Source organism: Juglans regia, chromosome 12 (assembly GCF_001411555.2).
Source record: "Juglans regia cultivar Chandler chromosome 12, Walnut 2.0, whole genome shotgun sequence".
In the NCBI taxonomy this organism is placed as follows: domain Eukaryota; kingdom Viridiplantae; phylum Streptophyta; class Magnoliopsida; order Fagales; family Juglandaceae; genus Juglans; species Juglans regia.
Window position 1 is genome coordinate 15,653,754 of NC_049912.1, and position 15,880 is coordinate 15,669,633.

Here is a 15,880-nt window from a genome sequence, read left to right on the forward strand (position 1 = left end):
CCCTATCGCATTCTAATCACTATTATTGCTAGAATTTATCATCTCTGACATTCATATTGATAAAAGAAGGCAAGTGTCACACCCCATCCCTCAACCTGAAGAGTAAGAATGAGATAAGCATTTCACAAGCTCAGCCTTGTGCATCCTGACAATGTACCTATCATTATGAGAAAATGAAACGAGTATTCATGTCAGCATTCCTCAATAAAATAAATATTAATCTTAACAAATAATGGGTGAAACAAAGTGTAACGCCCCAATGGAAGGCTCAAACCACATGACCTATACCTCAAAAGGACTAGTCAATGATACAATTGGAACCCCATTGGAACCTTATAAAGAGCAAGAACTTCTCCTTCCTAAGCAATGTGGGATCCCATACACCACATACTTCTCCTTCCCAAGCAATGTGGGATCCCATACACCACATACCCTTATCCATATCATATGGGGTATCACACAAAGATATCAGAACAAATAGGTATAGCCAAAAGGAATATCTTTTTTTGATTAAGTAAACAAATTATATTGATCAAAGAAGGGGCAAAGCCATGTACAGAGTTCTAAAAGAGAATACAAAAAGCAGCCCCTAGCTAGGTATGCGCATTATGGAGAAGAAAATCATGTAGGTCCATGCCATTGAAATCAACAGCAATGGCCCATGTACATAGTGTTCTAAAAAATAAATCTTTAAGCTCCTCCAGCAATCTCTCCTTGTCGTCAAACGTCCGGTCATTGCTCTCCTGCCACAAACACCACATAATGCATATAGGGATCATCTTCCAAACAACTTTAATCTGTTGTACACCTCCTAGATTTGTCTAGCTAGCCAACATTGTCACCACCGTCTACGGCATAACCTAAACCAAGTTTAATCTACTGAATACCTTGTACCATAATACCTAGCTGTCTCACAATGAAGTAAAAGATGATTGACAGACTCGCCTCCTTCTCTACACATACAACACTAATTTGCAATGATTACCCTTCGTTTCCTTAGGTTATCAGTTGTGAGAATCTTCCCCAATGAGGCTGTCCACACAAAAAAAAAACTGCTTTGGGGGGCGCCTTATGTCTCCAAAGCCTCCTCCACGGGAACTGAATATTGGATCCTTGTGTGAGAGCCTTATAATAGAAACGAACCGAGAATACCCTTTTACCAGCAGGTATCCACCACAATACATCTTCCTGCTGATTGCTCGGTTTTATGGAGTACAAGAGGCTATAAAAATTTGCAAAGCTGCTCATTTCCCAATCTTGTGCCACCCTACTAAAAATGATGTTCTAATGGATTTGCTCCCCTGATCTTTCCATGACTTCGGCCACTGATACATCTTTATCACTTGCAAAATGGAAAAGTGATGGAAATACCTCTTGTAAAGTACTATTATCGCACCAAGTATCTCTCCGGAATTTAATCTTGGATCCCTCCCCCAACTGAAGTCGGGTGTGTCAATTCAAGACCTCCCATCCTCTTCTAATGTGTTTCTACAGTCCCACTCCATGCGCCCCTCTTACTTCTTTAGTGCACCAATCCCCCCATAAGCCTCCATATTTACTCTCAAGCACCAACTTCCATAAGGCTTCTGGTTTCTTATGATATCTCCACAGCCATTTGCCAAGTAACGCCCGATTGAAAATTCTCATATTTCTTATGCCCAAGCCACCATTAGAAATGGGGTGGCATATCGTCTCCCACTTGACTAGGTGAAACTTGAACTCCTCCCCCACTCCACTCCACTCCACTCCACTACACAAGAAATCCCGTTGGAGTTTCTCAATTCGAGACGCCACACTTGCAGGTATAGGGAACAATGATAGAAAATACGTTGGTAAGTTGGATAAGGTACTTTTAATCGAAGTAATCCTATCACCTTTCGACAAATACATCATTTTCCATCATGTCAGTTTCCGCTCTACTTTCTCAATCACATCGTCCCATGAAGAGGGTGCTCTTGAGGGAGCTCCCAACGGGAGGCCCAAGTAAGTCATAGGAAGTGAAGCTATCTTACACCCCAATGTATTGGCCAGCTATCATAAATAGAGAACTCTTCCAATTGGCACCATCTCTGATTTGTCGAAGTTCACTCTTAAACCGGATACTGCTTCAAAGCAAAGGAGCAAGGCCTTCAGTGCTCGGATCTGATTAAGATCAACCTCACAAAAGATAAGAGTATTGTCTGCAAACAACAAATGAGATATGTTAATGATTCCCCTATCTAGGGTTCCAATCGAAAAGCCATCCACAAAACCATTAGTAACCAAAGCCGAAGTCATCCTGCTAAGTGCTTCCATCACAATAAAAAACATCAATGGCGACAACGGATCTCCTTGTCGTAGGTCTCGTGTGCTATGAAAAAAACCGGCTGGACTACCATTTATCAACACTGCGAATTTCACCATTGATATGCACCAACGGATCCATGACTACCACTTCTCCCCAAAACAACACCTCCCAAGGAAATAGAGAAGAAAATCCCAGTTAACGTGATCATAGGCATTTTCCATGTCGAGCTTGTAAATGATCCCTGTTGTGCCAGCCTTCATTCTACTATCCAGACATTCTTTTTTTTTGATAATTTACTATCCAGACATTCATTGGCAATAAGAACCGCATCTAGAATCTGTCTCCCTTTTACAAAAGCATTTTGGGTTTTTGTAATGATCTTCCCCAAAATCTCACTTAGCCGGTTTGCAAGCACTTTAGAAATTATCTTATATACCCCATTTACTAAGCTTATGGGCCAAAACTCCTTAATCTCCATAGCCCCCATCTTCTTTGGTATCAATGCAAGAAAGGTGATGTTAAGGCTTTTCTCAAATTGACCAACCACGAAAAGCTCCTGAAACACCTTCATAAGGTCTTCTTTTAATACTTCCCAACAATTTTGAAAGAAGCCCATAGAGAAGCCATCAGGCCCCGGTGCCTTGTCATTTTTCTCACTACTTCATAACCTCTGCCTCCTCAAAGGCCCTCTCCAACCGAGATACATCATCCGGTCCGATGGCATCAAAATCAAGACCATCTAGGGTAGGTCGCCATCCCACCTGCTCGGTTATTAGCTGCTCAAAGAAATCAACTACATGATTATAGATTACCTGCTCTTCCCGACACTCAACCCCGTCAATTTTTAGCATCTCAATGTTATTATTTCTCCTATTGGAGTTGGCAACTCTATGGAAAAATTTCGTACTTCGATCTCCTTCCCTTAGCCACAAGGCTTTTGACTTTTGCCGCCATGATGTCTCTTCTAATAATATAATCCTTTCCAGGTTTGCAACCAACATTGTCTTTCGTGCTAATTCTTCCTGTGTAAAAGGCCTATTTTCATGTAGTCTCTCTAACTCTTGGATCTCCATCACCTTTCTTTTCTTACGCTCCCCTATATCATCAAAAGACTGCATATTCCAAAGCTTCAAATCTTTTTTTAGTACTTTCAGTTTACCAGCTAAGATGAAGCTAGGGGTACCCTGAATCTGATACGAGGATCACCATTGTCTCACCCTTTCTACAAAGCCTTCTAATTTCAGCCACATGTTTTCAAATTTGAAATATCGTCGCCTTCTTTGTAGACCACCACAATCAAGCATGATAGGCCAATGGTCCGAACAAAGACAAGGCATTCGCTTTTGCCATACATCCGGAAAGTAACTCTCCCATCTGGTGATATTAAGAAATGATCTAGTCAAGACCAAGTCTGATTATTAGACCACGTGGCTGAACCCCCTGCTAAAGGCAAATCCACCAAATTCAAGTCAGATATGCACTCCGAAAACTCTGTCATTGCTGGCCGTAATCTTCTATTCCTCTAACACTTGCTTGGGAATCTTGTAACATTAAAATCTCCCCTAATACACCAAGGGAGGTCTCACCAGCTATATACTCCAGCCAATTCTTCCCATAATAAACTCCTGTTGTTGTCTAAGTTTGGACCACAGACACCTGCAAAAGCTCACAAAAAGTTATTTGATATACTCTTGAAAGAGCATGCCACTGAGTATTGCCCTATAAATTCCTCCATTTTCTCCACCACATGTCTATCCCACATCACCAAAACACCTCCTGATGCCCCAACACAGGCCATATAAACCCAACCCATGTGTACACAACTCCATAAACTTAGCACAATTCTCCCATTAATCATTTTCAACTTAGTCTCCTGGAGACAAACAATTTCCGCCTTCTACTCACGAAGCAAGTTTCTTATTTGAAGTCACTTATTATCCTCGTTGAGTCCGCGAACGTTCCACGACACTATTTTGGGTTTCATAAAGGGAAGGGCAGCCCCCTTCCCTTTCGATCTACCCCTGCTAGAGCTGCCCTCAGAGTTCATAGACCAGGTCAACCTATTTAGCTCACACTGTTTTTTTGATCCAGCTTTTCTATGACCTTGGTGCCCCTGCTTCAATGGCTATAAGCAACGCCATAAATTGATCCTCATAGCCTTCGCACTCCAATCCCATAACCTTTTGTAGTTCTTTTACCTTATGAAAATCCCAACCAGAGACATTACAGTGGACTGGTAACATGTAATTCAGGGGGATTGGATCACCCCCTGCAATCCAGTGGCGTGCATTGGGTCTCCTCCACCAAGGAAATATCATCTAAACCCAACTGTCCACTTAGTGCCTGGGCAAGACTCTAAGACTGTTCTTCAAGTGACTGCTCCCTGTCGAAAAGCAAAAAACCATCAAAGCTCTCCCCATCTTCATCGTCCAGCTCAAAGACCTCAAGGAACTATGCAGGTGAGAGCACTTGAGTGGGACTAGGTCCCACAACATAGATCGGCAAGATTATGTCCTCCCTTCGATGGTGAACCACCACCCTGTGGTGCCGGGGAAGTCGTTTTGGGCTCAACGGTTTGATCCTGAGCATTCCGCTCCTTCTGGCCTTCATCGGAGAGCACCACTGTCTTTGCCGACGTCGTCTGTCCTTCCTTCGACAGTGAGACACCGCTGTCTTCGCCGTAGTCTGTTGGGGCAACTATTTTAGGCTTGTTCTGAGCATACGCTGCTCTCTGGCCTTCATCAGAAGCCACCACCGCCGGTGTGCGACGCGGCATGGTGGTTGGTGGTCGAGCACCACTAGTGCCGCTTAAAGAGGCCCTCGAACAAACCTGCCATCTAGTTTGTTTTTTGGGCTTGGGCCCGATATCGTTTTTGGGCAGAGGCCCACCCCTGGCTCCCTTCCCCTGGGCTGCGACTTGTTGAGGAGGCCTGCTACCAATTTCTAGCCCCTTTCTTTTATTTTCCCCCCATCCTTTTCCTTTAAACACCCGACATTCCTCAGTACCTCTTCCATCAACTTCTGCAATTTTCACATTTGTTCCTGCTTTTCCATCAGAGAACATCGCACCTTACCTTCATCCTGGGCGACACCCACCCTGCCACAGCCCATAGGTCGTATAGCTAGAGGGGCTCGATGCTTATCACTGACCTTGTACCTCTCACCACCGTCCCCACCTCCCTGTGCTCTTAGCGGCGATGCCTGTACAAGGACCTCCTTGTAGGACCTAGTGTTTGACCTCCTCCACTGGTCTCCTCCATGCTAGCCACCCCTGTATCTTTCCAGAGTGGATTCCCACAAGACTTCCCTCAGTCTCCTCCAACCCTTCCCCCCCTCCCCTTCAAGTTCCAACAAAAAGCTTCTTCTCCCTCCCTGACAGTACTCTGTAACCATCAAGTAACGCCCACGCCTGTTTGAGCAACTCTTTGCTATAAAACTGCAGTATACATCTCTACTTGCGATATAAAAATCCTCCTTTTCCCCTCTCAAGCATTCCTCCACTGCTCCTCCAAGCCATTTCACCATATTTTGTCCCAGCAGTAGAGTAGACTCTCCTTTCCATCCTCTCTCTGTAATCCGTAACAAACCACCCTCCTTCACCAGTATAAAAAGTTTTGATTCAATTACTATCTCTCTAATGAATCCCATCACAACTGTAATACCATTCAGCCATTAACGCACCATCAAAACAATGGATTCTATGTGTTTTTTCGCATGTGTACGGAGAGAAAGTGTTCAGGAGAGAGAAGTTTTCACCAAATTTATATGATTTTGCCAAAAGGAATTTCTGTGACCTAGATTTGTGAACAGGATGTAGAGCTGACCCAATGTACTTGTAAATGGAATTGACGCTATTTAGACATGGTATAGGTTATTTTTCTCCTTTTGGGGTTCTGTTTGTTTGTTTTGCTTCTGCTATAATGTCAAATATTTCAAAGATAAATTTTGTTGGTGAACTTTGATTCTGAACTGAATCTGTTTTTTGTTTTCAGGGAATGCATGCTTGTATAGTTAGCCTGGTGTTAAGGTACACTTCATATCTACTTTTCTTTCTGCTAAGCCTATTAGCTAGCTGGGATCTATAGTTACGATGCATTCCTCATCTTCTTATCCTTTGTTAAGCAGAAAAGGAAGAAACTGTGGGCATAAGACAGTAAATTTGCCTTGTTTTGGGGAGGTTTCAATTTTCTCACTTGTGGTGCTACTTTTCTGTGTGGCATTTGCAATTTTCTGGGCTACTACTCGGAAGGCATCATATTCATGGTTTGGTCAAGATGTTCTTGTAAGTTCCAAATGATATCTGTGTGCAAGGCTATTTCTTCTATTTTGATAGAAACAAATGAATTCATCTTCTAAAATCTGGACTTTCAAAATGCTGGATACAGGTTTACATTGAGTTCTGAATTGGAAATGACTGCAGTAGATAAGGCTGTATAGATTTACATAGAGTTTCTTTGAATATGGAAGTTGCTAATATAAGATGTGCAATGCATCAGGCTCAATATATTTGGTGCAGGAATCTCTGCTGGGATTTAGAACCCATAAAATACTTCATTTGAAATCTTAATTCATTCTCTTTTCCTCATGAAGTCCTTGCGGAATTGTTTTCCAGGTTTCTAACCCCTTCATTATTTGTCGTAGTAGATGAGTCAAAGAGGAATGTAGATGACAAGATTACCGCAGCATATGAAACTCATTTCATTCTAAACCGATACGTGTCTAATTTTACATCTTTGGAATTTTATCTTTCTGATTTTTTTTAATATTCTTTACTTTTTGTAAGTAAAAATTTTATTGATAGAAGTAGGCAAATGCCCAAGTAGACATATATAAGAGGAAACACCTAGTTAGGAAGAAGAGGAAGAGATAGATACTAGGAACTCGTGCACATTACGACCTTGATTCCATAGCTATTGTCCGAACAAATAATTTCTTAGAAAAAAAACCTTCTAAGCTCCTTTACCGAATGTACTTTGGTTTCAAACATTTGTTCATTTCGGTCCTTCCAAATACACCATAGAAGGCATATAGGGACCATCATCCAAATTGATGCAATTTGCTGAACACCATATAGACTCCTCCAGCTGGCAAGAAGATCAACCACCCTCCCCGGCATTAGCCATTCTATTCCCATCCTGTTCAATAGATCATCCCATTAGGCCCTAGCAACCTCACAGTGAAGAAGCAAATCATCCACAGTTTCACCACTTTTCCTACACATGCAACACCAATCCATTACAATAATCCGCCTTTTTTTTATCAGTCACTTCACCATCCCACACCTTACAACTTATAAAAAATACTTTTATATCCTATGAAAAACACCTTCACACTCTATAAAAAAGTTATAGGTATAGAGTGTGAGAGTGAATAGTAGCTGATGCATAATAAATTCCATTATATATATATATATATATATATGTTCTTCTTTTGTCTTAACCAATAGCAACAAGAAACTCCACGGAAGTAACCTGGGCACACCTAATTCATGTTCAACAATCAACCTCAAAGCCCTTCTATATATATATATATATATATATATATATTTATTTATTTGGTCCCAAAGCATCCCCACATCCTCCACTTCTTGTTCCATTTTCCCCAACTCAATCTCAATATTCCTAAAACTCCCCACCGTCACCCCATTTTCCATCTTCTATATATACAACTACATACCCAAGACTTGCCACCATTGAGGTAGTCCGTACAAAGAATGCCGCCTTTAGAGGGGCCTTACTCTTCCAAATGCTCTTCCAAGGGAAAGAATTGCTTTCTTGATTGGTGATGGTCTTGTAGAAAGAGTGAACAGAAAATTTTCCTTTCTAGAAGGGGTCCATAGCAACCATTAAACCTCTTGATTTCTTACTTCCATGGAGTACAATAAGCTGAAGAATTCTGCAAAGATCCTGATTTTCCAATCATGTGCAGCTCTAATAAAGCTTACATTCCATTGGTGAGAATCCCCTAAAATCTCCATTAGCTCCGCTACCGAAACCACTTGTCAACACACAATTCTGTAAACAATGGAAAGGTGTCCTTTGTGGGCTCTATCTCCACACAAAGTGTCATGCCAGAATCTAATCCTGGAACCATCCCCCACCACTAATCTTGTAAAAATACTGCCCACACCACCCCACCCCCCCCCACCCCCCCAACCCAAATCAATCGCCATCTTCTACAAGCTTCCTGATTAAGGTGGTACGACTACGATCCCCTCTTGAACTTGCTAGCCTATGCTCAATTTTCTCTATTACATCATCCCAAATAGACTTTGCTTTGAAAGGGGTGCCCAAGAGCCCAAGAGGAGACCAAGATACTTCACGGGCAAAGAAGAAACCTTGTTAAACTGTCACCTAGAATGATCTTAGCTTTGAAGGATGTAATAGTGATCTTACTCATAAAAAAAAAAAAAATAATAGTGATCTTACTCATCATTAAAAGATCGAGTCCATTAAGGGTTCACTTGAGTGTAGAGTATAATTTAGAAAAAGCTGCTGTTAGCACAGTCAAAGACATGTGCCACTGAGTTTTGCCTCTTTTGTTGGCCATGTTGTCACGAAGGATAATGTTTTGTGCCATTGTAAATCTTTTGGTTTGCTGCACTAAGTTGTATACTGGTTTTGTATCTAGCATTCTGAATTGAGACTTGAAGTTGTTCAAATCCTTCTTACTTGTCTCCTCACTATGATTTGGCTTTATTCTTGCAGGGTATCTGCTTGATCATAACAGTCTTGCAGATGGCTCGATTACCTAACATCAAGGTATGTAAGTGTTTTGAAGATGCATTTGAGATCATAATTTTCATTACTTTGTCATGATAGAATTTGGATACTGCAGGTTGCTACCATACTTCTTTGTTGTGCATTTTTTTATGACATCTTTTGGGTGTTCATATCTCAAGTGATCTTCAATCAGAGTGTTATGGTTTCGGTAAGCTTTGATCTGATTTCCTACGTTGCTTTTGCCTGTCTTGCTAAATTGTGAGTGTTTTTCTCCCATTTAAAGTTATGAACTTCTTACTACATTTATGACTATATATATGCATATAGGTTTACGGGAACATTGGAAAGATTTAAAAATTATAGAGGGGCAATGACTCGAAGTAATGTGGCATTTAAGTTTACCATGCTTGTTCTTTATAGTTAGACCTGAATACTTGTTATTATATTTATTTATGACACATCTTTCTCCTACCATAATAAAATTTTAACTTGAACTTTCGTAGAACAATCTCCTTAGAATGATATATCCGGGACCAGATTCCCCTTTTCTCTTTTAGTATTCTTTCTTCTGTCCTGTTTAGGTTTTAAGAATACCTTAAAAAATTATTTAATAGTGGTTTCTAGAGTAAATATTGTGAGAGCTCAAAAGTTTGTGTATATTGGGTGGGTGAATTATGAAGGGAGTTGCATAGATGCCAAGCCCCTCATGGAATATTTATTAAGTGGAATCGGGTCTTATAAACGATTATAGGGAACTTCCAACTGTATCAGGGGGAAACCAATGTTTTAGTTTGGACTAGGTGCATATAGCCTCCTAATTCTTTTCATGCAACACTTGCTGCCTCCATTTCTGTAAAAGGACCTGCTGATTAATAATGTTTATGAATATTATCAAATTCTATATTTATTCTTATGTAACATGCAAATGAATTATAATGGAGAATCTTAAGTCTTAAGTTTGTTTTTTGTTGTTGGTTCAAGAGAGGGTACAAACTAAATCAATGTTCATTTATAATATGCCACATTTTTGTTCATTGTAGGATCTAGGTCTGATACTTTGCTCAAATACATGGTATTTTTTTCTTTCCATGGTTTATTGTGGCATGTTTAGTTGAATTGCTATTTTGGGTTGTGCCTTACTTAATGCTCAGTTGGGCCATGTTAAGATTGCGTATCTCTATAAAAATGTATCCAAGTTTATACAATAATATAAAGTACCAAAAAGAAACTGATATTATATTTGAATATAACTAATGTTCAGGCAAAAAAATACCACACTGATAAGCTTCATGTTTGACATGGAAGAGGCAAAATCAGAGTTTTTGGCAATGACTTCCCCTAGTTCTTTCTTTATTTCTGAGTTTCAAGCTTCTAGCCTATATACCGTGACATATTGATCACGATTGGACACTCTAGTATTGTTTGATTACTGCTTTTGCATTTTAGACTGGGAATGGACTAGCAAAAGGGTTTATGAATTAGATTTCGATTCCAAGGTGGGTGGGTCAATTGACCCTATAACTCTAAGCCATATGCATGGGTAGGACCATGGAAATGTGCTAATACTTGAACCCCTCATCTGCTGTCACTACTCCTCCTTGTTTAATTGAGCACCATCACTATACCTTAACCTCCTTCAAACCCCATCTCTCCACCACCTCTCATCATCACACGGTCCAATCATCAAACAGGAATTTTTTTATAACTATGGATGAAGGTTTGCTATTCCTTTATTCCGAACATCTTTGTTATGAAGGTTTGATGGTGGTGAATTATGTTCATGGAGATGCTTTTTTTTTCTTTTTTCTTTTTTAATGAGGTTGGTTTCAATGAGATGATAGCAGTTTATAGGGATAGTTTATTGGAGGAAGAAAGCACTGGCATGGATTGATTGTTACAATCTTGTATTGGGCAGGGGGTGGTGTGGCCATCTGGAATTCTGTTTTGGGTGTAAAATGTCCTCTCTCTCTCTCTCTCTCTCTCTCTCTCTCTATGTGCGTGTGTGTGATTATATATATGTCTGTTCTCTGAAATTATAAGGGTACTAAGCTCAAAATATATTCCGTATGATGTCATAACACATGGAACCTACAATGTTCTTTTTTAAGCTAGCATGTGCACATAAATATATCAAATGCTTTTTGGAACTGCATAAACTTCTGAAAAAAATTTCACCTGAAATTGTTTTAGTGGATATATGTATATATTTCCCTTTGCTTCCTCTTCTAACTTTCCAATAAATTTCTGTATTATGAATCTTTTATGTTTCCATATTTCCTTGTAATTAAGCTCATGGTGATTGTATAATATATATATATATATATATATGTATATGTATGTATATTCTTGATTAAGTGCGATCCGATTATAAATGTTTCCATATTTCTTTGTTATTAAGCTCATGGTGATTGCATAATATATATATGTATATGTATATGTATGTATATTTCTTGATATTTCTTGATAAGTGTGATCCGATTATATATTTAGATGGATTATGTTTTAAATAGAATAATCCTTTACATGTGTTGTTCAAATATGAGATTTCATCATTGTCTATAGGTTGCTCGAGGTGACAACAGTGGTGGAGAATCCATTCCCATGCTTTTGAGAGTCCCTCGCCTTTTTGACCCCTGGGGTGGTTATGATATGATTGGCTTCGGGGACATTATATTTCCTGGTTTGCTGCTATCATTTTCTTTCAGGTAATGATTCAATGTATTTTTACCATATGAAAGTATTATGTTGAAGGATGTTATAAAGTTTAGGGATTCCATTTTTCTTGAGCTTACTGAGCTTTATGGTGATTGGATCCATTCAAAAGCTTATTCTGAATTTGTTGCTGAATGGCTAACACTTTCAGAATTTTGCATTTGGAACTCAATTATGGGTTTGTTGCTTCAGGATCTTGTGTCAAACACGGGCATAATGTATTTTGAATACTAATGAACTTTGTTAGCTCTATATTTTACTTTTGAGGTTATTGCTTTTCATTTTAATATCTTTTTTTCTCCCTGACTTTGGTTGTCTTAGATATGACAAAGCGAATAAGAAGGGAATATTGAATGGATATTTTCTTTGGCTGATGATTGGCTATGGATTTGGTTAGTGCTCTTTCAACATACATCTTCAACTTAAATTGTTTGCCTTTGCATCATAGTGATTTATCTTCCCCCTTCAAACTAGACTAAAATGGCATGCATATAAACACATAAAACTTATTTCAGTTTCTGCATGAGAAGTAGATGTGGTGTATTGGAAGGGATTTTAACCTTGTTCAGTTTCTGTGTGAAAAGAGAAAATCAACGGCTTTGTTGCAGTCTTCAGAATTTATTTGCATCGAGTACCGGTGGGGGGTTTCTTGATTTTGCTCAGAAGAGGCTTCCTGGAATCCTTTCTGATGATATTCCGCTGATGTTGGGTTGTAGTATCCGAGGGTTTTGTGGAACAGGTGAAAACATGTGGCTGTCATCTTCTTTCTGGGTTTTCCTAGTTATGTTCTGGCTTGTAAATTGAAAGCTTTGAAGTCAGATTTAAAGAAATGGAATGAGGAGGTGTTTGAATGATATAGTTAAGGACTTAGATATTACTGCAGAAGGAAGACCTTTAACTGAGACAGAAAGATTGAGCAAGGAAGATATTTCGGAAGGGTTGGAAAGAATTATAGCTTATTTGAGGAACTTATTTGGTGCCAGAAGTCAAGAGCCCTGTGGTTGAGAGAGGGTGGTAGGAATGCTAAATCTTTTCACTGGGAGGCAAATTCCCATTGTATTCTTAACAATTTTTCATGTCAACCAAAAGTTGATGATCTATCAATTTATCTATTGATGCTTATGAGAGAGATTGTTTGGAAAGGGAGTTTGCGGAAAGTGGAGTGGGGAGGCAGTTGGGGGGTTGAATGGTGACAAATGCTCCTGGTCCTGACAGTATTTCTATAGCTTCGTTTTTTTTTTTTTTTTCTTAAGATACAGGAGCACACAAGAGATATACCTAAAAATAAAATGAAAGACAAGAAAGTCTTGGAATTAGAAACTGGAAAAGAGCGACAATTATAACTAATCATCCAGTGATAAGAGGTGTTCAGAAAGTGTTTTGAGATCTATCATAGATGTCAAACAATCTTCAAAACTACGCCCATTTCATTCTCATGACAAGATTATCTCGGATTATACTGCACAGAAAAAAATCCCTTTCAAAGGAGTCTTATTCTACCAGATTATCTTCCAAGAAAAGGGGCTATGAACTTGAGAGCATAAGACATTTCAAAACAACTTAATCTGAAGCCCCTTTAATAGAGGGGCCCTTTATGAGTTTATCTTCACTACCCTGTCTTACCTTTCTAGAATACATTCAATTTATAGGAATATATCTTGGATTCAATGCATATAAAAACAAATACTCTTGCATCAGTGCTTGTTTCTGATTAGTGGTCAAATAATAGAACCTTGATTGTGTGTTTGATGTTATTTCTTTAATTAGTTAGGTGTTAGGCAAGAACCTTCTACGTCCCTTCCTATAGATTTGGTAAAAGATGCTCAAGTAGAAGATTTCGGAGAGTGCAAGGGATCATGAAATACACTATTTATAAATGGTTTGAATCCTTTGAACTCTCCTTGCTAAGGCAACAAAGGCCTGGCTGGTTTTGCTTCCTACAACTTATAGATGTAATTGACCGGTAAAATTTAATCATGTCATCCTATATGCACTCGCGCAAGCAGTGATGCTATGTTCTCAAGTCTCCACCTTCATTTGGTTATTAGGTGCCACTTCTTTTCCGATCTGATTGTTCCCATCTGTGGGTTAACTCTTCCAGGTCTTCTGTTGATGGATCAAGTTTAGATCCATCAACAGTTTAGGTGCCACTTCCAGATCTTCTACAAATGTATATGTTGATCTCTGACGTCAATAGTTTGTTACTTTAGCTTATGATATCTTGATTCAGAGCTTCTGATCAGCTGCATTATGATTCATGCATATGCATATATGTTTCTATGTTGTCTTTTCAGTGGTACTGAAAGTATGGTTTTCCCGATTTTCAGGCCTTATATTTACATATGTGGGCTTATATCTAATGGATGGGCATGGCCAGCCTGCACTCCTGTATCTTGTTCCATGTACACTAGGTAATAATCAGGCTATTTAGCTTTGGTAGACTTCACTCCTGAATTGCCAATGAAAAGGAAATTTTTTCAGCCTACAATAGGAAATATATATGCCTTTGACTGTTTCCACCCTATCTCCGTCGATGTTATCAGGTCTTGTTTTTATTCTGGGTTTTGTGAGAGGTGAGCTGCCGCACCTTTGGAATTATACGACGGAGGAGGAGCCAGCATCATCGTCTAGGGAACAATCTGTACATGCTTGAAACATTAGATCGACCTGTATCTTCCACAACGAGATGAGCTGAAATTGCACCAATCTCCCTAAGCATAAAGTGTAGAGATGGACTTCCATGTTATCTCACTCAACAAGGATTATAGCTCAGTCTTCTGTGAAGAACACAGCAAGAGCAGCATGGCTCTGTACATATCAGAGGTAATTCATCTAGGGATTTACTCATGTCAATCACCTGCTTTTATATTTGTTGTTGTTTGTAATATTCTGATATACATATATGTAATCTTTTTTGTTCACTTCGATTACTTATTATATGCTGAGGAAGGAGTGTTAATTTTATCCTCATAAAAACCCGAAGGGAATGTGTTGTATATACTCGCAATATTGATGGCTCTCAGACCTTAATATGATATAACTTGGTGTTGAATTGAAATCCTAAAGAGCAATAACTTCTTTTTACACACTACACTTTGTCCCCAATGTGTTGGGGAAACTTGTCTTTATCTTGATTCCTTTAAGAGCGATAAGGGACTGACTGCACTTGAGTCTCTTCTTGTTTCTATTCTGGCAACAGATGGACACTATATTTCTCAATAGTCTTAGTGAGGTTCAAGGTCATATCATATCAAAGAGATCTAGCTATTATCTCTTGTATGCTACTTATAAGTCCCCTCATAATTTCATTTTATTTTATTGATCTATCCCAATACTTCACATTATATAAAGAGTTCATGGTTTATTAACATTAAGATTAAAAAAGACTTTGAACTATTTATATATAATTACTAATTCAATAGAGAGGAGAAAAAGACTTTTTTTAATCTTATAGTGGTTATTCATTTCTCATTACTTGTCTTTCTGGTTCTCTCTCTAAACTTGACCAAGGGAAATATAAAAATAAGCTTAAAGGCGTGGAAACAACATTTTGGTGTTATTAGTGATACAAAAAAAAAAATGTTACTTTGTCCACTCAATTTGTCTCCTCATTTTGACACTTTATATATTTTAATTTTTTAAAATTTTTTTTATTTATTTTGACACAATATTTTTTATAATATTTTACATAATAATATTTTAAATGAGGGATAATTTTATAAAGTATCTTATAAAAATAATATCATTTTATAAAAAGATCTTTATCTTATAATATTATTGTGAAATATATTATAAAAATATATTATGAGTATATCATTACTTAACAAGAAAATACTTACCGCAGATGCTCGCATCAGTGATTCAGGCATAGTAGTTGTAGTTGTAGCAAATATCCATTAAATTCTTTTGGAATTATTTACTCAGTTTATTATAACCAATTAGCTACCAACTAATTAATTGGTCAAACGCACGTGCACCGTTCTGAATTGGGTCTGTCAGAATTAACATTATAGTACTGTCAGACACCAACTAACGTACATCCGTGCCCCGATGATATGTTGTCACAGTGGGATTTTTTTTATTTATTTTCAGAAATACTTTGTATCTCGAATTTAAAATTCAAAAAGTGTCTCGATTTTTTTTTTAATTTAATAATTAA

General features: G+C 38.4%; 1 protein-coding gene across 2 annotated transcripts in view; it reads left to right on the forward strand.

Annotated features, from left to right (window-relative positions):
• The window catches only part of LOC108993852 (signal peptide peptidase-like 3), a 32,506-nt gene extending 17,727 nt beyond the window's left edge, over positions 1–14,779 (forward strand). For both annotated transcript variants that reach the window (XM_018968885.2, XM_035683672.1), the window contains exons 7-14: positions 6,280–6,314; positions 6,413–6,569; positions 8,995–9,048; positions 9,125–9,217; positions 11,572–11,714; positions 12,043–12,113; positions 14,049–14,132; positions 14,265–14,779. In XM_018968885.2, the coding sequence (XP_018824430.1) occupies positions 6,280–6,314; positions 6,413–6,569; positions 8,995–9,048; positions 9,125–9,217; positions 11,572–11,714; positions 12,043–12,113; positions 14,049–14,132; positions 14,265–14,374 (747 nt within the window). In that variant the 3' untranslated portion in view covers positions 14,375–14,779. The remainder of the gene's footprint in view (positions 1–6,279; positions 6,315–6,412; positions 6,570–8,994; positions 9,049–9,124; positions 9,218–11,571; positions 11,715–12,042; positions 12,114–14,048; positions 14,133–14,264) is intronic.
• Positions 14,780–15,880: the final 1,101 nt, after the last annotated feature.